Raw genomic sequence first — 23,914 nt, forward strand, 5'->3', positions numbered from 1 at the left:
GTAGTTTTTCGAGTTCTGAGTTCTCCTAGAGCCGTTTTGAGGCCCTAAAATATGTTTTTGTTTTTGTTTTTTTTTAGCAAACCTATAGGCCACGACACAAGCTTGGAATTAAAATTTGTAGTCTTCGGATACATATTTCTAACGAGGTATCGTACGTGTCAAACGAATATTGTATGCCAAAGTTACGACCTTGGGAAGTTGGTGTACCAACTAACCCCAACGAGGCCCACAAACTTTTGGTGCTTCATCTCCTAGGGTTAGGTTTTTGGATGTTTGGGGTTTTCCATTGTTTCTCAATAATAAAAAGGCATGTGAGACTTATTGTAACATAGTTCAAAGGCATGTAGCTGCGACATCTCTTCTTAGAGATAAGATGCAATCACCCGAGCTAGTTTATTTACATTCTGCATGTAAACAATTTTCAATATTTTATTATCAATGAATTGAAGTTCATTTTTCACTGTAGATCTATTTTTCTGCTTAAATCTATATTTCATCTTGTTCCTACATAAATTTGGATCATGTTGAATGTTAAAGAATTATCTTTTAGTGTCTTCATTAACAATCTCATCAAAGACAATCTCAAGCAACGCATTGTTGAGCCCTCTAAGTAGCAAACAATGTTGAATTCCTTCATGGTCTCATTGAAGAAGGATGTACAAACTATTTCTCATCACATGATCATAATGACATTTCATCATGGAAGGGTTCTTACCAAGTAGGATTGAAATTATTACATAATATTTGAGATCTAGGTAGTCTATCTTTAGGAGATATTGGGGGTCCCAATAGAGGATCCAATCATATTATATCATCTATTAGTTTAATTCTATAAGATTTTTAGAATTTATTTCTTATAAAAATAAAAATATGAAAATTTATAAGTACACTATGGAAGCACAAAAGTCCAAAGAGGCAATTACTAATGTAAAACTCCTAGTAAGAAGGAATTTTGATCTTTTGGAAATCTTTACAGATAAAATCTAGGAAGTTGGCGTAGTTTGTATCTATTGAGAAATAATGATGAGAAGCTTGAGAATGCAATTTTTATAATTATGAATTCGCATACAATGTGTTTTTTTTAGACTAATCTTTCCTAAATTCATTTGTGTGTGCATTCTATGAGATTTATTACTGATGGCCAATAGACTATTCTATGAACTAGATAGCTTTTCCTTGCATGGTTACTATTTCCTTATTATATCTTTCTTCAATGAGTACTTACTATATCAAAGACTAACTATTCTTTATTTTCTTTAGTAAGTTAAGCATTCAGTGCCAAAAAACTAGCCAATTGTTTTCTTGACTTATCATTTGTTGTGTTTATTCGCTAATTTCTTCTTGTCCTCATTTATCTTTCAGTATTTAGTTGGTTTATATTAGTTTCATTTTTACAATTAGATATTTATTAGCTTAGTTATTACATCTTTTGGTCATAACAATTATTCAATATCTCACATCATCTAAAACCAAGTATGGTTACCAGACCAAAATTTGGATGGGGCTCTTACCCCAAATAGCATGAGGTCTGATTGCGATCTCATACTGGAGAGGACCCTTAAAACTTTTGTTGGGTCATTTATCCTTGTTAAAAGAGCAATAGAAGGGTAAGCTAATAATTTCAAAAGGAAAAGAAGAATTCTCATGATGATGATATTGCATATGCAAATTTAGAGGGATATATCAATTATAAGGAGAATCAACATCATGAAAAGGAAACAAATTTTGTTGCAACATTTTTCATGAATATTTAGATAGAAATTATAAAGGTTGTTCTTGGTTTGTACCGAACCAAATATTTTGAATTTTTTAGCATCCCATAAGGGGGATTTTGTCCCCTCATGGAGCCAACTATTTATGTTAAAAATCAGTGCCTAATCTTCAGGCAGATATCATTGACAAATATTGATGATGATGTCCAAAGAGTGATGCATAAGCTTCACTATAGCTTTTTTACAATGATTCCTATTCTCTTTGCCGTAGGAAGTTTTTTAATACTTAAAACAACATCGATTAAATCCTTTGAAATCTTGACTGCAATATAAAAAATGTGCTCTTATTCAAGAAAATATTGGCCTTACTTCCTTTATAGATAATGTCTGACTACACTAAGCATCTACCCTTTAGAGTTGGGCTCTTAAAGGGATCACCTTTTAACCTTTTGGGGGAAGACTCACAAAGGATTTAACGACACTACAATAACATGACATTATAATGCAAGAGATGTCTAAGAGGTCACCCCACTCTAGGGTTATAATAATCCTTGGAAGACCTCAACAACATTATATACAGTAACTTGTCAAAGAATGTACAAGCTCATCCTAGACTCAGTTTAGGGCTACTCCATGTGAATACTTTGGTAGATAAACTAATAGGCCTGCTGATGAGAAGTTAGCAGGCCATGATGACAAGGCATGGGTATGACAACATAATTTTTTTTTTTTATGCTTCACAAGTGAGAGACAAGGATTGCATATCTTAGGTTTTTTACCCAGATACAAATGGAAGTGTATTTCAATATAAAATTTATAGTCTCAATTTTCACTATCCATGTGGTATAAATTGTGAAGGGGTTAATTCCAATCAAAATTCAACATTTTAATATGACATAAATTTTACTTGAATGCATTCCCAAAAAAATCATAAATTTTTAATATGACATAAATTGTCTTGAATGTGTACCCAAAAAATACTAAAGCTCCTACATATCCATAAAATTGCATGCATATACAACATGATTGCAAGGATAAACAAAAGTATACCATACCTACATTTGTAATACACCAAACAAATAGGTTGTTGCTAAAAATCAAGGACGAACATCAAGAGACTAAACTCCTCCTTTAAATTGTAATGTCTAGTGGCCTCCATTGACCCATAACAAGTCTATTTGTAATTTAAGCATATATGAGGGTCATATGAACTGTGATGGAAATTCCTAGTATGTCCATGTGGTCTCCTCATTAAAAACACTTCTACAAGGATTAAAAGCACAATTCCTCCCTCAAAATCACTTGAAGGTCCCCAGTTGGTGGGATAATGTTATGAATGTGATATGTTGCACTAAGCTATGGGTCAAGGTGGAATTAGCTGAGTTGGTCTAACTAATATTTTTTTGATATGGGAGGACGTTGGGTAGAGGGTTAGGCCTCCACATAGGATGATGAAAACCTAGCAATGGGTCACACTTGGCATTTTTTCATCCTATGCGGGCCCATGACCCACTCCCTGAAATTCACCAATATCAAAGTAGTTGACATGGTGACCTAAAATAAAATCATCCCATAATTTTCTAAGGAAATATGAATGTAGCTCTGTATTATTATAAGGAGGTTTATAAAAAACCATGAACAACCAATCCATCCAATTCTCTAGAAAAAATTGGTAGGTGCACCAATCCATGCAAATGCGTTTCTGTGACAGTAGAGGCTATGCTCTAGTTATAGGGCTAATGAACAGTGTCATCAAATCTCATTTTGAAATGTCGAGGTCTATGACCTGGTTCCCATCTAGACTCATCCTATAAAGGTAAAACATTTTGGCCCTACAATAACATATGTGTGATAATTGCCTTTAGGCATTTCCAATCAAAGTAACAATACTATCTAGTGTTGTGGGTAGTGAAAGTCATGATGACTCTTGTTATTTCTTAAATCTTGAATAAAGGTTCTTAATGACTTGAAACCTACATCAATTTCAAAGTTTACATTTCCTAGTTTTAGGTTGGGGTTAGGTTTTTCTTCATGTGATGATGGTGGGTTTGGGTTTCTCAAGTGTAGACTCCATGTTATTTAAGTATGTAAAAATGATATTTTTGAAAATTTATGAAATATAAACAAGGTTTAGATACTTTCCTTGAACCATTCAAACACCACATCAAAGAGAGTCCTACAATTCCTCCTCAACCTATCATGAAAGCACTCCTTAATTTTCTCAAGGAAGGGAAAAACATGTCATGCAATTTATTAGGCAACAATGGATTAGCCATGGTCCATTCACCTTATTAACATTACAAAAGCATGCTCACGCTTTCAAGAACGTACACATGTTTTAGGAACATGTAACACTAGACTAGCCATGGTCCATTCCCCAATTAACAGTGCAATAGCATGTTCATGCTTCCAATAACATGCACATGTTCTTTAAAATGCCTATTTAGGGCTAAGTTGGTTGCTTGTGTGGTGATTAGGGGAACACTCATGATACATGCTATTTTTAAGAATGTGAACATGGTATTGTGTGCACATGGTCACAAGCATTCCATTTTCATTTTTTCATCCATCATTTTTATGTAAGAGCCCTCTCCACACCTCTACCTAATAAATTTTCCCTAATATCAAACTTAACCAAATGAAAATGCAAAAAATATTAAGAAAGCTTATTACAAAAGATATTAGAGAAAATTAAATAATATTTTTTTAATATTTCACCTCACTCTTATCTTCGTATATGAGGGTGGGTAAAGAAAGATATTAAAAAACCAACTTTAAAGAAAACATATTCTATTCATAACCTAAGATTAAAAAATTCAAATAAATTTGTATTACATTGGTTTATTATTCAAATATTTATTTTAGTACATTCGTTTAATGTTTTAATAGTGGAGCTATTTATTTAGTGGTGAGATGAGATGTTATAATTACGTTAGGATTCCATAGTGTAATTATAGTGCATAATAAAATGGGATTATTATTTAATATGATAATGTAAATTGAGATTATTTAGTATGATAATGGTTTTTTTTGTTAAATGGGTTTTTTTAAAATGGTAAAATTTAATTAATAAAATAGTATTAAATGTTTAATTTAATTGTTAAAGATTTTTGATTTTAATTTAAGGTGGATGAAGATTTGTTGATTTTAATGTTTATCAATGACTATAGTGTATTAAATAGTCTGTTAGGTTGTATTGATTTTTAATAAATTTAAAAATTCTCTATCCACCAATTTCTATGGATTTGAGATTATTCCAATTCTAATAAATTCTTCATTTTTATTTATAACAATTATTTATAATTCTTTTTTTCTCTCAAATTAAATTTCAAGCATAACTTTTGTGTACATAATAATATGTACATTAATAAAACATTCTTGGTATTGCAATAATTTTTTGGTTATGTTATAAAATATTCTATTATATCAACATAATAATATTATTTTTAATGTGATTATTATAATATTTAATATTTTTAATTATATTATTTAAAACAATAATAATAACAATTTAATTACACATTTAAGTTGCTACCTTTACTTAAAAAGAAAACCATAACTCCCTTGACATGTCATTACAATTCTGATATCATGTAACTATCCACAACGTATTTTATCGCATCATAGTTATGATGATGTGTGATCTCGTACCTTAACATAGCAATGATGATAACTTAGTTCAAACACTAACCCATCACCAACCCACTAGACACAAATATATTACTTTAATTTCCACTTCTATCAATAAAATATGCCCGTTTGGGCGAACACAAATTTCAGATTGATTTGACACTGTTACCGAATCAAGCCAGTAAAGAATCCGACAAATGCAGCACCTGCCAGGCTGCAACCGACCTCTGTCCTTACAGAGACGTCATACAACATTATTTATCCATCTCAATATTATAAAAAATGATATATATGTGGTCATGCCGGGAACAAGAACTTCATTGCAGGGAACTGGAGCTACAGTGGACCAAAAACGGAAATCACCAGGCAGTAATTTTTAATGGCGGAGAAGGGCTTCAGGCCTATTTGCTAATCGCCAATTTAACGAACCTGTACAGTTTCAATGGATTTATCGTCTCATTTAGAGGCTTAGCTGTTGCCGCTTTTGCAGGATTACGGAACAAAGGAACATACGGTAGGTACTGGCTCCAAATCGTCCGTCAAAATCAGCCTGATAGTACTATTTTTTGTCGTTTCAGTGCGCTGAAGTACTAAAAACGTCGCCAAAAATCCATCTCCAAACTTTCGGTGGCGGATTTGCTGCAAAACAGAGGAATTGCTGAATGGTATGCCGACACATGTATTTTTCGGTTAAAGAAATCCTGCAAGAAGTTTGATCTGGCTTGCGCTGCAAGGACCTTTGCTTTGGCTTGCACGAGACGGCAAATCAGGATGTACGGTTTGACTTGAGTTTTAAACGGATAATGTCCGCGCCGAGCCGAACAGAGGAGGAGGCTTATACATGAGCTGAGTACTACGGAAGCGAGTCGCCTGGTGTCATCTGCAGGTTTTTACCGTCGCAGATGCTAAACTTAAAGGAAGATAAGATGAATATTTAGTGCAATTCGTCCTAGCGTTGTTAATTGGCTGGAGTATACGATGCGTTCTCCTAATCAATTGTCTTTTCTTTTCGGCCTTTATCCTCGATTCGGCCACGTTTACTGAAATTAAGTGCCTCGTTTACTGAAATTAAGTGCCTCAGGTTTCATTACTGTAAAATTCTGCATTTCTTGTCAAATCAAGGGTACGTTGTGACAAATTCCTTTAATTTCGTTGTGCCGTCAGAGTTAATCTTATCTACAGTGTTCTCAAATTCGAAAAAGTTACGAATTTTTCATTAATTTCATCGCTTGGTTTGCGTTTGGGTTGCGCGGGTCCATTGAAGGACGTTAGAGAAGAAATCCGCCCAAATATGGCTATTCTGTTGGCCACGTGTTTGAAATCATTAGTAAAGTTTTTTCTTCCGCACGCAAAATGATACACGTCAGATGATCTTTAAAGGCGAATAGTTATTCTGCGTATAAAGAATGGACTCGAGTTTATTTCAGCGATTTATTAGCGCTCCAAGAAAAGGATGAACGGGGAGGGCATATATTTTGGGAAAACTCTTATAAAGGATTTACACTGAAGATCTGGAACGCAGACGTGCTGATGCCGGTGTTTTCGGTTCCCTGGTAAGTGTCCTACAAAGGCCTCTCAGATATTTCATTTCATCTCTTTCTTCAAAGATCTTTGAGATATTTCGTTTCATCTCTCTTTTCTGCGTTCAAAGCTTCGGAACTGAATTTTCACACGACAATGCCTCTGTGTATCGGAAGGCATCGTAGCAGGCTATTGCATTTAGAGGCTTTTCGAATGTTAAATAGTCGAACGATACTGGGAAAGGATTCGAATTGTGGTCTTTTCCATCACGACGACAGTGATGACCTGGAACACGATCTGGAGGCCATGGTGCTTGACTTCATAGAGAATGGCAGCTCAGAACACTCATCTCGCCCATGCGAATGTGATACTGAAGACTTTGACTCTTCAAAAGATCGTTTGCAGGTATATTTATGCTGAAAAGAGGTTTCAAAGATTTGTTTTTCAAAAGGTTATTTTAGTTCAGGCTTCGCATGCTTTTTTCAAAGCTTTGTTTTTCAAAAGATTATTTTAGCTTAGGATTCGCATAGCAGGTATATTTATGCTGAAAAGAGGTTTCAAAGCTTTGTTTTTCAAAAGATTATTTTAGTTCAGGATTTGCATGCTTTGGAATCGATTATAACTTATTTAAATCTTTAATTGCAGGCTTTGGTGGCAATGTGCTCACATGAAAGAGAAATTCATCGGTTCATCATATCTGTAATTTCCAGCTTTGATGAAGCCGAAATTGATATATGGAGCAGCGGCAACGGTATCAAGTGCAATGGCAGCTGTATTCGGCGTCTTCTGGTGAAACATTTAAGGCTTAAAGGTCACGATGCTGCCCTGCGCAAGGTTAAGTGGGACGAGTTTAACAACTTGCCAGGAGGCGAGTATGAATACATAGATATTTTATTATCAGACCCGGATTCCGGTGATCGTCTTATAATTGACACTGATTTTCGGGCACAGTTCAATATAGCAAGGCCCGTACCTCAATATGAAGCATTTTTGGCATTAATTCCCGTAATCTTTGTGGGAAACCCAAAAAGGTTAGAGCAGATGTTGCAGTTTATGTCTGAGGCTGCAAAGTCATCGTTAAGGCAAAGTTCTATGCATCTTCCGCCGTGGAGAACGCTCAAATACATGCATGCGAAATGGTTTTCTGCTTGCACAAGAATTGCAGGCTTCGATGATTCATCGGTTCCGATTCCGAACGCTTGCAAGACGACTATAACACACGAATGCAGAGAACAGTTACAACACCTCAAACAATCCTTGAAGCTGTGAGGATGTGGATGCCAGCGGCCATTAACACAACTGACAGGCATTCCTAACGTAAATTAACTTTCTGTTAAAGCTCGTGATCAAGCTCGGGTGTCATGGGTGTCAGATTTTGAGAGTTTTTCGCCCATTTTGGTCTGCTAAACTTGAACATGTTGGGGGTTATCTGGAATTTAACACAATTATTCATCCATTTGAATATTCGTTATAGCTTATACGGAAATGGTACATTGAAATTAAGACCGATGTAGGCTTCGTATTGACATTTTTGAGAACATCCATTTCTACAAGTCCTGTGGAAAATCCTTCCATGATGGCGCGACGGGTAAAGGACTCGATGGATATGATCAATAAGGAGTTTTGTTTGATCGTTGTGCTGGGATTGAGATCCTCAATATGTAACGAACTCAGTTTTGGTGAATATATGGACACTTGATAATAAGTGTTTCCAAAGGTTTTTTCATGGTTCTGCACTTCCTGTTGCAAATCAATTTCTGACTCGGTAGTGGTAGATTAAAAAGATGTCTCGATCTGAACTATTTTTTTCTGTTTTTTTCGTGCAGTGGTAGCTAAGCTGTGCCAAACTAAATGGGTATTTTTGAACCACCTACTGTTGTTGGCATTTCCATTTAATCACCTAAAATGTGTTATCTAATTTTAATTTAACCAGCCAAAACATGTCAATATCACTTTGTAACTTATTTATTTATAAATAATAAGTAATGTAGGATAAAATCTATAACAAGATGGAAACCCTTTACACTGGTTTAAATTTTATCTGATATGATAGCAGAACTTAATTATTAATTTTCCTTTGTCCTTAATTTTTTTTATTGAATTATTAATATATGTTTTTATAAAAAATAAATTTCAGTTAATTAAAAGTTACTGTTAAATCACGTTTGAAGATTTGTTAAGCTTGGATATAAATAAATAATGTAGCAAAAAATCTATAACAATAGGGAAAACACTTACTGTTTTATTGTTACAATGGATTAAATTGTGTTGATATGATATTAGAATTTAATTGTTATTTTTTTGAATTATTATTATATATTTGTATTTTAAAAAAATAAATTTTAATTAATTAAAAGTAATGTTAGTTTATATTTGAAGATTTTTTAGTTGAGATATAATATGAGGAAAAAGTTGTATTCTCTTGTTAATCTAATCAGTGTGTTGTAAGATTTTTTTTACAACAAAGTATAAAGAAAATATGTAATTCTTACGGGTTAATACATAATTGATATATAATATTTAAAATAATGACTTACATGAATGACTTACTTAACGCAGTTGAATCTCAAAAATCTAATATAATGCACTGTGTAAACCCCCATACTTAAATTCAAAAAGAGTCAAGGGATCTCTACTTAAATGGTTCATGAGGCACAATACTTGCTAAGGTTTTGCAAATGGGGTAGCAAGCTAAGTGGGGTTGATTGTGGTGAAAACTCCACAGTTAAGCGTGCTTGAGCCAGAGGAGTTCTGGGATGGGAGCCAGAGGAGTTCTGGGATGGGTGACCTCCTGGGAAGTCCTGGTTACCGGGTGCAAGCCCCGGAAGTGATGATTGATGCTATGTGATTCATTTCACTAGTTTCAATCCCACTTCTTCACCCCTGTGAGCATCACCCGATGCAATGAGTGCTAAGTGAACTATTCAAAAATCATGAGAAATTAGTCAATTATGACTAGATGCAATGAGTGCTAAGTGAACTATTCAAAAATCATGAGAAATTAGTCAATTATGACTACCTCTCATGGAAATGGTCATACATGAATGACTTACTTAACGCAGTTGAATCCCAAAAATCTAATATAATGCACTGCGTAAACCCCCATACTTGAATAATAATAATAATAATAATAACTTGATGGACAATAAAATATTTCAAAATGTGAGTTACTACTTTAAAATTGTTTTTGGGTTTCTAAGAGTTTGTCTTTTTGGATGCAAGGAATTAGTTAACAACCCCAAGACCCAAAGGTATTTGGGAGAATTGAAAATTTTCCATGTTACCACGAGATGTGGTTTTTATTGAACAACAATGATGAGTCAAGTGTCTCTGTAACCAGTGTCACCACTGAGTTATGATCAGTTTATGTATAGACAATAAATTATTTCAATATTTATTGGTTGTTTGCCCACTAGTGGAATGCTATCACTAAATGGTGCTAAGATTATTTGAGCTTCGATGTTCATTGGATAGTTTCATTACTACAAAAGTGGACTCCATCCTCAACCCTTCACATGAGGTTTGAACTTGTGGGGCTCGAACCAACAATTTTACATCTCATGGTTTATGTGAGTATATTAAAAAACATAATCAAAATTAATTTTATTTTGTTTTCTCGATTTTCTGTAAATATGTGTTTTTTTAGTATGAAGGTGGTGTATAATTTCATTTATGTTTAATATGGGCAATTGTCCAATTATTTTACATTTTGGGCTTTTTGGTGGAAATCTGATGATACAGTTCTAACCTAGATTGTGATCTTTGGTTATGCATAAAACTGATTCAACAGCGTGGAAAATTTATAGGGATTCAAACTATAACTTTAACCAATACTTATTAAGATTTTGAGCAAAATTGGTTAGAAAATATACTCATCCAAATATAAAATAACAATATTCTTAACATGATTTGCTTACAAAATTTTAAAAAAATTAATAAAAAAATTTCAATATTAATTATAAATAAATTTAGAAGATTTTGAAATATTTTATTTTATAATAAACGTTAATACATATATTTCAAAAATTTTATTTTACACTCGACACACACAAGTAATATATATAAATGTATATATTGTTTTTAATTCTATTAATATTTAACCTAGATTTATTTATAATATTTTAAAAAAATTATAAATAAAATAGGTTTCAATATTAATTATAAATAAAATTTTCATTGCTAAATTTTAAATCATTTTTAAATATAGTATTTAGTCAATATTGAAATATTATTTATTTAATAATTTAAATGTAAGTTTATTTTTAACACTAATGCAATCTTCTTAATGAGATATAAAAAGTATTTATTTATTGATTTTAATGAGTAAGAATTTTGTTATTTTTTTTAATATCTTTTTAAATATATTATTTAGTCATTATTGAAATATTATTTATTTAATAATTTAAATATAAGTTTATTTTTAACACTAATGTAATCTTCATAATGAGATATAAAAAGTATTTATTTATTGATTTTGTTATCTGTTTTATATCTTTTAATTTAAAGTGGACATTGAAATATTTTACTAATATTTTTTTTCTATTAGTATCATTTTATTAACAAAGGAGGAATTGTACATATTGCTCATGGTGCATTATAGAAAGTGCTTTTTGATATTCCTCATTGTGCATTATAGAAAGTTCTTCTTGACATAATAAAAAATATATATTTCAATGTTAGAACACTTTAATGGTGTGTGTATGAGGAAGATGTGTAATTCCCTCCATGATGAATGCAAAGTTGATAGAGGAGTGCACTCACAAACATATCTTGAAAATCAACATAACTATCACTTTAACCAATACCTATAAAGATTTTGAGCAAAATTGGTTGGAAAATAAAAACTTCCATATATAAAATAACTATATTCTTAACATGATTTACTTAAATATTTTTTTAAAATTTATTAAATAATTTTCAATATTAATTATAAATGAATTTACAAAAATTTGAAATATTTTATTTTATAGTAAACATTAATACATATATTTCAAAATAAATTTTATTTTATACTCCAGACACACACACATATATAGATATATATTCACTAAAAAAATAATATATATATAAATGTATATATTGTTTTTATTTCTATTAATATTTAACCTAGATACACTTATAATATTTAAAAAAAATTATAAATAAAATATATTTCAATATTAATTATAAATAAAATTTTCGTTGGTCAATTCTAAGTCATTTTGAAATATATTCTCTAGTCATTATTGAAATATTATTTATTTAATAATTTAAATGTAAGTTTATTTTTAACACTAATGCAATCTTCATAATGAGATATAAAAATAATTATTCATTGATTTTACTAAGTAAGAAATTTGTTATTTTCTGTGCATCTTTTAATTTAAAGTGGACATTGAAATATTTTACTAATATTTTTTTCTATTAATAGTATCATTTTATTAACAAAGAAGGAATTGTACATATTCCTCATGGTGCATTAGGGAAAGTGCTTTTTGACATAATAAAAGAGACAGATAATCCTCATTGTGCATTATAGAAAGTACTTTTTTATATAATAAAAAATATATATTTTAATGTTAGAACACTTTAATGGTGTGTGTATGAGGAAGATGTGTAATTCCCTACATGATGAGTACAAAGTTGACAGAGAAGTGCACTCACAAACATATCTTGAAAATCAACATAAGTTCATTTAATCTTTTGGGATATCATAGATAAGATTGTTAAGTTTATTTTATCCACAATGAGTCTGCCGAAGAGACCTTTGACTTGTTGACTAAGATGCATGGATTTTCCTCTTGATTTTTCCTCATTACAACATAGACGCTAGTCTTATACAGCTTGCATCTAGACTCCAATGCATAGTGTATAACTTGAGTTTTTAAACACAAATTTCCTTTTTAAAACTTGTCTTTGCCAAGACTTCTAGAGTTTGTCATTTATGAGGATATCAACTCAACTTGTCCATGAGTTGGCTAGGGATCAATTATTGCAAAAGTTTCTCAACTTCTCTAGCCCATCGGTGTTTAGATACATCCTTTCCGAATTGCAAAGGGATTTTATAATCTGATCATGGCAAGGGACGATCAATGTTTGTGTGGACTATAGAGATTTGAATTTGGATTTTCCTAGAGATAATTATTCCACTCCATTTATCGACCAAATTCTCAATGAATGTGTTAGAAATTCGATCTTCTCTTTTATGGATGGTTTCTCTGGTTATAATCAAATCCAAATCAAACTAGATGTCTCGCACAATGCAACCTTTATTTGCACATGTGGAACTTTTTTGTATCAAATTTTCCGTTTAGATTAAAAAATGTTGGTGTTACTTTTCAGTGGGCCATGTCTTATGCTTTGCAAGATATAAAACACATCATCGAAATTTATTTTTATGACCTTACCACTTGCTCACTCCTTTGAGAGAATAATCCATCCCATATCATGGAAGTATTTCTTCAATGTTGTTTTTACAAAATCTAACTAAACCCTCACAAATGTTTCTTTTGCATACAATCCAGGAGGTTGCTATGTTTTATTGTTTCCAAAGAAAGGTTTTGTGTCAATCCCTACAAGGTTGAGGCTATCATTAATTTTCCTCCTTCACAAAATGTTTGCGAACTTTAAGCACTTCAAGGAAAGGTTAACTCCTTGCATAGGTTTATTACCAATTATGTTGAGATTACCAAAGCTTTTATGCACTTGTTAAAAAATAGAGTACCTCTCATATGGGATGACCAAGCCTCTAAATCAAACATCAGTATGGTTCTTTTTCAAGAAGACGAGATGCACAATCAAAACCTTATCTACTATCTTAGCAGAGGCCTTCTTGGTCCCAATCTTTGTAATTCCCATGTTGAGAAGTTGGCTTTGTTAGCAGTGGTCATTGTCCAATGTTGATGACATTACATACTCTTGCGAAAGACCATTGCTATTGTAGACTTTAACCCCATGAAACACATCCTTAGTTGTCAAGCTTTGTAATTCCCATGTTGAGAAGTTGGCTTTGGTAGCAGTGGTCATTGTCCAATGTTGATGACATTACATACTCTTGCGAAAGACTGTTTCTATTGTAGACTTTAACCTCATGAAACACATCCTTAGTTGTCAAATCATTGGGGGTGAATACTCTTAAGTGGATTGTTATCCTTCATGAGTTTTATTTGGAGTTTGTGGTTGACCCTGCATTTGCTAAGCTAATGTCCAAGCTACCCTGAGTTGATGAAGAAATTGTGTCTGAGGTATCCTTTGGTAACTCCAAACTCAATGTTTTTGGTATGAACTATCTTGTGACGCGAATCACCATATACTCCATTGATCTATCCATTATTTTACTCTCATGATGCCCTTTATCACCATGGTGTTGATGTCATATTACATTGATGTCTCACTCATGATGATGAAAAATTATTTTAAAATGATTGTCATGTTGGTGCATGTGGCGATCACTTGTCTAAGCATGCCATTGTTGATAAAATCTTGCAAGTTAGGTATTTTTGGCCATGGATTTTTAAAGATTGTATACTACTATCCCGAAGTGTCATTCATGTCAAATATTTTCAAGGAAGATGCACACTCACCCTGCTTCACTTGGACCTGTGGTTTCTGTTGGGCCTTTTGTCAAATGGAGCATTGATTTCATGCAATGCAACCCCACCTCAACGCGAGGACACTGCTACATCATGTTGTTGTATATTACTTCACTAAGTGGTTTTAAGCTATGCTAACTTTCTCAAATGATGGTTCCACCACATCATTGTTTTTGTTCAACCATCTCATTGTAAGGGTTGGGGTGCCCAAAATGATTGTCACTGATCATGGTGGACATTTTCAAAATTACATGATGTAGGAGTTAACTTCCAAGTTGAGTTTTTCTCTTATTGCTCAACCCCTTATTATCCCTAAGGTAATGGACAAGTAGAGGTAGTTAATCACATCCTGAAAATTATGTTGTCTAGGATGGTAGGGAATCATAAGTCAAATTGACACCTTCTGTTTTTCTCTATACTTTGAGCATATCAAACCTCAATGAAAAATTCTCTAGGTTTCACTTCTTTCCAATTGATTTATGAAGTGGAGGTTGTTCTTCCCATTGAATATGAAATTCCATCCTTAAAACTAACTGTTGAATTTTTACATGACACTTCTTCCAAAGAAGAATGTCTATTACACTTAGCCATTCTCGATGAATTTATTTACACTGTGATAGCTAATGGAACCCATAAGAAGAGTGTCAAGGTTCTATATAATAAGTCTGTTTGACCTCGCATTTTTGTGTAAAGTGATTTCGTTTTGGTCTATGATCAAGATCACGATAAGTTGGGGATAGGAAAATTCAAACCCCTTTGGCATGGGCCATATGTTGTTAAACTAGTTCTAAAAAAAGGGGCTTATGAGCTAGTTGATTTTGATGAGAATCCATTGTTGGAGCCACATAATGGGATCTACCTGAAACGATACTATGCTTAACCTTTGACATGGTCTCTTGTACATATTGTAAATAAGAGTGTGTGTGATGTTTTTGTCTCTTTTTTGATTGTGTGTATTGATGGTTTCCTAGCATAAAAATGTTGCATGGTTCTTGATTAGAAGATGTCAAGGCCCTCTCCAATTTACGTAGGCTTTATTGACAGTGTCAGTGGTCACACTTGAAACATTGCTTCTGCTGCTTGGGTCCTATTTTTGCCCACTAATGACCTTGTGATTTTAGGGGGCATTTTTCTTCGCCTGATCACCAATAACAAGGTAGAGTATAGTATCATCATTGAGCACTTAACCGAGGCCATCATCCTTGGGATTTTACACTTGGTTGTCCAACTTGACTCGCAACTTGCAGGGTCTCAGTGAAACTATGTTTATTATGTAATGAACCCTAAATTACTTTGTTATTTCTTACAAGTAGGTTTCTTGGAATGACATTTTGATTACCTCATTTTTTCACCTATTCCTATAGGGTACAATATGTTTGTTGATTCTTTGGATAATTATGTATTGAATTGGTATTTGTTTCTCACATTGAGTATTAAACCATGCATATAACAATAAAATCATTGAACACATCATTAGAATAGTACCATTGAAACTATCATATATATATATATATAAAGTTAAACATATATATATATATATATATATATATATATAAAGTTAAACATAGAGTTTTACATTATAAAAACAATGAGTACATAACCAAAATATAAGGAATCTAAGGCTTAGGCTATCAAGCCAGTGCATTTGCTAGGAAAAATCTATCATAAGAGTACTACTCTATGAAAAACAATGTAAACTTTGAAACGGGAACTGATACTGTTACCCATTTTATAGAGGTGGCAAAAAAATGACCCGATTTTCAAAAGTGGTGATGCAGAATACACGTCTTTTTTAGAACATGGTTTTTGGAACTTTAATTTTTTTCATGTGCATTAAGTTTTAGAATGGTAGTGAATGGTAGTGATTTTCATCCTGATTTTAAAAAGTGAGTATTCTGCATCACACCCTTTTTTTAAAAGACCTATTTTTTGACTTTAAATTTTCTAGTGTGTGAAATGTAAAAAATTATTTTCTAAATTTGATAGTTTTTGAAGTCGTCATTGTATTCATATTTTCTTGTTCTCTATCTTAATTTTTTTTTTTTTTAGTGGGGTTTTTATTGTTTTGCATTTTTAAATTAGAAAGTCGATAGTTTGAATTTTAGATAATCTACATATTTAGACATCCTTAATTAATTTTTCAATCCACATGAAATAATTGTTTCTAAAAAACAACATTTTTTAACAATGGACATAAAAAATAACCATTTTTAACATAAATATAAGCAAAAAACTAAACGTTTTGATAATTTTTTGCTAGAATTAACATGTCAAAATCACAATTTTTATACAAAAATATTAACTAAAAATGGTCAAATAATAGTTTTTTTTATGAATTTCATGTCAAAAAGATAATAATAACTATTTTTTTTTTCAAAAATTAATGATTAACTTAAATCTAACCTCATTTAGTAACCTAAACAATGTGATACACAAAACTTTAATATTCATCAACCATGTGTAAGACCAACATTATTGTTTTGCCAAAACTAACCATAAAAAATAATTTATCTAATGAATTCGCATCGTGTGACTGCACATATATTGTCGTGGCTATTTAGCACAAAGTTTTGTACCCCACGATTATGATGTCACTCAATCCTAACGAGCCTTCCCTGGCTTATCAGATGATCTACTTGCTTGTACAATTAAAATCAAATTTTTTCATGAGCTACTAACTGGATTCCTTGGTCAATACATCACCGTGTATCAGCTGGGGGATGATAAATTATCAAGGTTTGTTGGGCTGATAAACCACTATTAGAGTGCTTTCCACGACTAATAAACCACATGTAACTAAAATATTGTATGAAATGACCATGATTTCCAAGAGTGTTGACATGTAACAATAAGTTTTTATAAAGACTTTGTTTTTATAAAGACGTGCTCCCAATTGGTTGATGTCAAGAAACAATTACGAACTTTGTAAAAACTGTTCTTTTTTTGAATGGTTTTGGCAAATACCATTAGTTTATGGACACCAATATTTCTAAAGGGGGGATTGATTATGGGGAATTAACCCAAAATATATGTGCAAGGACACTTATTCTTAGGGAATTGATTATTTTGTGCCTACAAGTTTATGCATTTTAGCATGTGAGCTTGACTCTACCTTATACTGGAAGGAGAATTTATTTTTATTTTTTATTTCTATGGTAGTAAATTATATGAGCAAGTAAAAATTGTGCTCCATCATGCTAAGGATGGTCACTTTATGTTTTTCTTAACTTCGCTAGAATTCTTCCACCTTTCTTACCCAATTATTATATAGAAAAATACATATTTATGGAAATGGGATGAACCATGGAAAGACATGAGAGCTAGAGATACAAGTCATTAGAATTTATTTATCATTTATATAAGCAAAATAATTACATATGTAATAACAAATGCCTCTCCACAAGAACGAGAAATACTACAGATTGTTGGGTTAAACAATACTCCATCACGTTGTGGAGAATCATTCCATACCATGCATAAAATTGTTACTCCAAAAGAAAGCTCGAACTCCAAGTTGAATGAAAAGAAAAATAGAGTATGATGTTCACCGAGAAGAGAAAGAAAGCTTTCATGAAATTTTGTGTGCAAAGACAAAGGTAATCTAGTTTTATTATGTTGAAAAGATTTGATGATTCTGTGTGTAAAACTCCATATAATATGTCAATTTGTAAGTTGACTTCTTCCTGACGAATAAAAATATTGTTAACTTCTTATATCACTGGTTTTTCTAATCGCCCACCAATCCCCACGACATTTTCTTAACAACGTTCTCCTTATTCGAGTGTGTTAACACACGTCTTCTTCAGATTTAGAATTGAAGTTATTTACAACAATAACTATTGAATATTTTTGAGACTGCGCCCTTAAGGATTATTTTAATCCCCTTTTTTCTTCAACAAAATACAAAATCCCATGGAGGAACTTTTCCAACTTTGCCAATAGCATTGTACTCCTCAAGTGAAAATCATTCTATGAATCACAGCTGTCATTAATTTTTATTATATATAGAAAACCAAGTAAACCAGCCCGACATATTTGCAACTGAATAAGCGAGGAAGATTTTGTCGGTGGACTTTCTTTTTCATTTCTCTGAACATCTGGAAATAAAATATCAAAGGAAATGGAAGAATCATCAAATGGAAGCAACAACGACGTGCCTGGTGATTATAGAAATCTGGCGATAGAAATATTTGAGAAGGTTAATAAATTTGTACAAGAGAAGCTTCCGCGTTCCAAAACAGATAGCCGTGTGCAACGGGCATCAGTAGAAGTTACCACGGTACCAGTAGCAGTGCAAAGTGAACGTAAAATTGATGCCGCTTCACATGATATGTGCCAGGATGGTTAGAGAATTCTGCAGCATTTTATGTCCACCGTTGTCTTCAGATGTATGACGCAAGACAATGGAGATGACTGGGAATTGGAATCTTATTCTGATTATGTGAATATACGACTGTTAGATGAAATAGGAGCCGAGTCTGACGTTAAGATGGCAATGGCAAGAAACCCTGATCTTGTTTTGCTGCGAAACATAAAGGAGTGGAGTCGCCCAGACGGAAATGTGTGGAGACTACAAATAGTATGGAGTGGCAGTTTTTTAGATTCTCAACGGATGTTGCTGCTCATTGTACCCCTGCAGGAAGGCCACTCCGCCCACCGCCGCGCCACCACGGGCGGCCAGGGGGCGGATGGTCGATTCCCGGAATCGACCATCCGCCCCCCGGCCGCCCGTGGTGGCGCGGCGGTGGGCGGAGGGCCTGCAGGAAGGCCACTCCGCCCACCGCCGCGCCACCACGGGCGGCCGGGGGGCGGATGGTCGATTCTGGGAATCGACCATCCGCCCCCCGGCCGGGAATCGACCATCCGTCCCCCGGCCGCCCGTGGTGGCGAGGCGGTGGGCGGAGTGGCCTTCCTGCAGGCCCTCCGCCCACCGCCGCGCCACCACGGGCGGCCGGGGGGCGGATGGTCGATTCCCGGAATCGACCATCCGCCCCCCGGCCGCCCGTGGTGGCGCGGCGGTGGGCGGAGTGGCCTTCACCTTCCTAATCCCTCCTATCCGGAATCGACCATCCGCCCCCCGGCCGCCCGTGGTGGCGCGGCGGTGGGCGGAGTGGCCTTCACCTTCCTAATCCCTCCTATTGAACTAAATTCCTTATAGATTTTCCTCACAACTGAAGCGATACGGATCAAATAAGTGAAGGCACCAAGGTTATCACCATTATATGTATCTAACACACCCTCATCTTTGAATCCGTCGTGCATTCACCAATATTTATAACAATTATTCAACATTGTTCGGTCGAGAAAAATCGAAAATGAATATTTTTTATAATATTATTTAAATGATATTTTTGGAAACAATAACGCGTGCAACTATTGGACATTATTTTTGAAAGCCAAAGGCCATAAAAGTGCGCGTTATAAGCATCCCATGATTTATTTAAATAATTGACGTCAGCATTATTTACTTCAACCATCATTTTTATTGTTTGCTTTAAAAAACTAGAAAACGAATCTCTTTAATAATATTATATAAATTATTTCTGGCACACTAAAGATCAAATGAGATCAACTGGTAACTTTTTATCAATATTTTTGAAAGCCAAAGCCCATAGACGTGACACGTCATTATTTTCGAATTCCAAAAGCCATAAAAGTGAGAAATAATTAGGTTATGAGTCATAATGTATGATAAATTAATAAAAACATTTTTTATAAAATAAATACTAAAATGAGTTATGCATCATCGCGCGCCATGACAGAAAGGACATCTTGCAAAAAAAAGTGGGAAAATTAAGTTAACGGCCACGCAAAGACTACAAGAAAAGCAAAATAAAGGAAAGTTAACCGCGAAGGCGATATAAATTGAAGAGGTCAGACAAGGAAAACTAAGAGTATGCGACAAATATTTAAAAATAAAAAATAAGCTGTTTCATAAAACCATCCAATCTCATATACGGTTTCATGAAACATGTCTACTTACATTATATTAATATCTCTCTGTATGTTTTAAGATTATTATAATTACAGTTGACCAACAAAACTCGACAATTTCTTGCACAATCGCTGCAGTAATTTACACAGTAAATATGTTTAATAAATATGTGTAATAAGAAATTAGTATAAGTATACGCGTTTCATATATCCTTTGAATGTTAGTCTCGTCATAGTTTTAATATATCAATATATAGTTGAAATATATGTCACACAGTATCTTGGATTTCTAGTCGGCCGGTTGGATGCCTGGAGCAAGAATTGTGGAGGAAAAATAGGTAGGCGTGTGAAAACAGTGAAATTACTACGTAAAAATAGAGAGAGAAAATCTTCTGCAAAATTTCCAGTTTTTTCTTGGTGAATGGAGTTGACGTTTCTAGTTTGTCATTTGTAAATGTATTTTCTCTCATGAAATATATAATCCAAAATATTTATGTTTGGCCCCAAACTTCATTTTTGAGATTTACCGCACATTACTCTGTTTTACCTTGTCTCTCACTGCGCATAACTTTTGAGTTTTAAGACTCTGTTTTTACTGTCGAGTGAGCTCTTTATTATTTGACTCTGCATGGGGGTGTGCATTGCTACCTCCTCTTACTCTACTGTCATTCGCGAGTGGATGAAAACGCTGGAGCCATGCGGGCCTTGCAATAATTTATACATCTCATTTTTTTGAAGTATTCGAATGTCAAGCGGGTCTGGTTCACCTCATTTATCATGTAAAGTCACAGGAATAAAAAATGAGAGGGAACTTAAGTCATATTTGAGAATATTATATTTATTTCAATCAACCAATGAACTTGTGTTTTTGAAGTCATGTCATAACCATTATCCAATAAAACTAAGTCAATCATGTGAGTTTGAGTTGTCAACGAATAAACTACATGCATTTATAATATTGAATATCATATATTACATTGTTTGCAAAATTAAACAAAAACTTGAAGGTACCGAGAAGACATACCAAACATATATATACATATAATAGTAATACATGTAATGTGGAGAAAGAAGATTTGAAATCAAATAATACATATAAAAGTAATACATATAAATGAGATTATAATATAATTAATGAGTTAGTAATTAAATGAGAGTATAAGAAAACTAATAAGTTATTAAAAGGAATTATCAAATGTGTCAACAAAGAATAAAATAAATTAAAAATAGTAAGAGACTTAATGAAGAATAAAAAAGGAAATAACAAATAATTGGATAAATTATAAGAAAGTAAATACAAATGTATTAATAAAATGACCCAGGTAGGGGTAGGGGTAGGGCGGGGCGGTACAGGTAGGGGTAGGGGTAGGGCGGAGCGGTAAGAGGGGGGGGGCGCGGGGGTTGAGACATAAAAAATTGGTTTTATTAGCATTTTTTAAAAACTATGAAAATTGACCCTAAAAAAAAAAAATCATTATTCCAGTATCAACACTTTCGTTCTGAAGCTATATTTTGCAGGAAAATTTCGTAGTCACTGCCATTTTTAAAACAACCGCAAAATTGACACCTAAAAAAAAGATCATTATTCCAGTATCAACACTTTCGTTCTAAAGCTATATTTTGCAGGAAAATTTCATAGAAAATTTCGTAGTCACTGCCATTTTTAAAACAGCCGCAAAATTGACACCTAAAAAAAAAAAACATCGTTCCAGTATACACACTTTTCGTTTTGAGCACTGTTTTTGTGGTTTTTTTGGGGTTTTTGGGTCAGAGTTCCCGTTTTGAGTTTATAGTTCCCGTTTCAAAGTTTACATTGTTGAAACTAATATTTCTTGCGTTGAAGGTGACACAACATGGCTTGTACAATCCACTACAAGAGGCCTTGGTGATGAAAATATCTAACCCCCATAGTGTGCCTTTTCAAGTGTGCAAGGACGTCATTTAACGGCATCAAGTAAACCCTAAGTGTTAATCCTTCCATCTTATAGGTGAACTCCCATTTCTCATTGTGTTCTCCTCCCTCCTCCTCCCCATAGCCTTCACATACAACAAGTGTAGTTACTCCTTTGTAATGGAGTGGTGATTGAATTGGGGGTCAGGATGGTCCCATGTATACATATCATATATTCCGTCAGTGATCATGCACTCATTAATATATATATATATAAAACACTCAAAAAATGCAAAAAAATTATAAATTTTCAAGAACCCAAAAATCTTACCAAGTGCACTTCATTATGCATTGAGGGTAAGGAACATGTTTGGATCATTCTTGAAATCCACTCCCTCGTATGTGAAGTCATCAACAACAAGGATGACTTCCTTTATCCATTTGAAGTATGTGGAATCAAACCACCGCTTGATAGGTCCACTCTCTTATCTTGCTATTGACTCTATCCAACGAACCATGTGAGCCTCTAAAGGCCCTAGCTCGTGCTCATAGTCAGTGTTGGCCTCATATTAGAAACCCTCTCCAAGATGAAATACACTAAGATGCTACCATAACCAAATTGCTTTAGTAATCCTATTTTGCATCGAGTCAACTACTCCTTTATATTAGCTAACACGCCCTTGCACTAGTTGAAAAGAGTGGGCTCTAAGCATGTTATCTCCAAGTCCATCTGAGCTTTGGTTTCTAATTGTGGTGACACTGACCTAGTTGCAAGAGTGGTTGTGAGGACAATGGTTTGGAGGGTCAAGTATGTTATTTCATGGATAGGTACCATGTTTCTTACCTTTCTTGCACTTGGCCTAAAATACATAGCTGCATATTCATCTGCGCTGATATCTGAGCTGCTCTTCAAACCGTTTAAGACTACTGGGGCACCACACCTAGATAACCCTGTTAGGAAGTAGATAAATTCCATCTCCAACCTAAAGGTTTCATTTTTCACCACAAAGTTTTCATCTTCAAGATCCCACCATTCTACTAGACGTTGCAATAATGAGACCTGACTCTTCATACCCTGTGTTTTGAAGAAATTCAACAACCCACAATATTTGAGAGACCTAAGGGTTGAAGGATGAGCCACAAAATGGATATAATTTTCATGGTGCTCTCTTTTTATCTAGTGAACCATATTGAACATCTGCATAAGAGCACAAAGAAATTGATCAAGATGAATTCACGAAAAAACCCTAGCAATTTCTGAGCGATTATCTAAAACAATTGGTGGGTAGGGAAAAAACATACGTTTCCTATAACAACCCTGGTCAAAAATCCATGTAACAAAGTTAATAAAGGAAAAATAATAACCAAGGTCATGGGACACATATTCCAAGCTGAATTTTGGAAAAAAACATAGTGACGAGGATCATTTGTGATTAATTAATGGCTATGGAAATTGGAAAAGGCTTTGGAAAAACATGACACATTGATTGACATTTTATTTATGAAAATAATGGAAAATAGGAGAAAAGGAAGGTGAAAGGTCACAGGTAGCATGTGAGGAGGGAAATGAAGAAAATAGAGGCCTCAATGATAAAAAGGATTATGAGTATCAGTTCACAACCTTTTGTCAGTTTTAACTTGGAGCTCTCTTTTCT

General features: G+C 33.6%; 1 protein-coding gene across 1 annotated transcript; it reads left to right on the top strand.

The window, feature by feature from the left end:
• The first annotated feature begins 6,247 nt into the window (after positions 1–6,247).
• Positions 6,248–8,548, top strand: LOC149247586 (uncharacterized). The gene is made up of 3 exons (XM_089455905.1): positions 6,248–6,895; positions 7,040–7,268; positions 7,509–8,548. The coding sequence occupies exons 1-3, from the start codon at positions 6,873–6,875 to the stop codon at positions 8,130–8,132; spliced, it is 876 nt and encodes a 291-aa protein (XP_089312031.1). The 5' UTR covers positions 6,248–6,872; the 3' UTR covers positions 8,133–8,548.
• The last annotated feature ends 15,366 nt before the right edge of the window (positions 8,549–23,914 follow it).

Source organism: Pinus tabuliformis, chromosome 7, assembly GCF_031772625.1.
Source record: "Pinus tabuliformis cultivar Carrire ecotype Pingquan chromosome 7, CPIR1, whole genome shotgun sequence".
NCBI classification, from domain to species: domain Eukaryota; kingdom Viridiplantae; phylum Streptophyta; class Pinopsida; order Pinales; family Pinaceae; genus Pinus; species Pinus tabuliformis.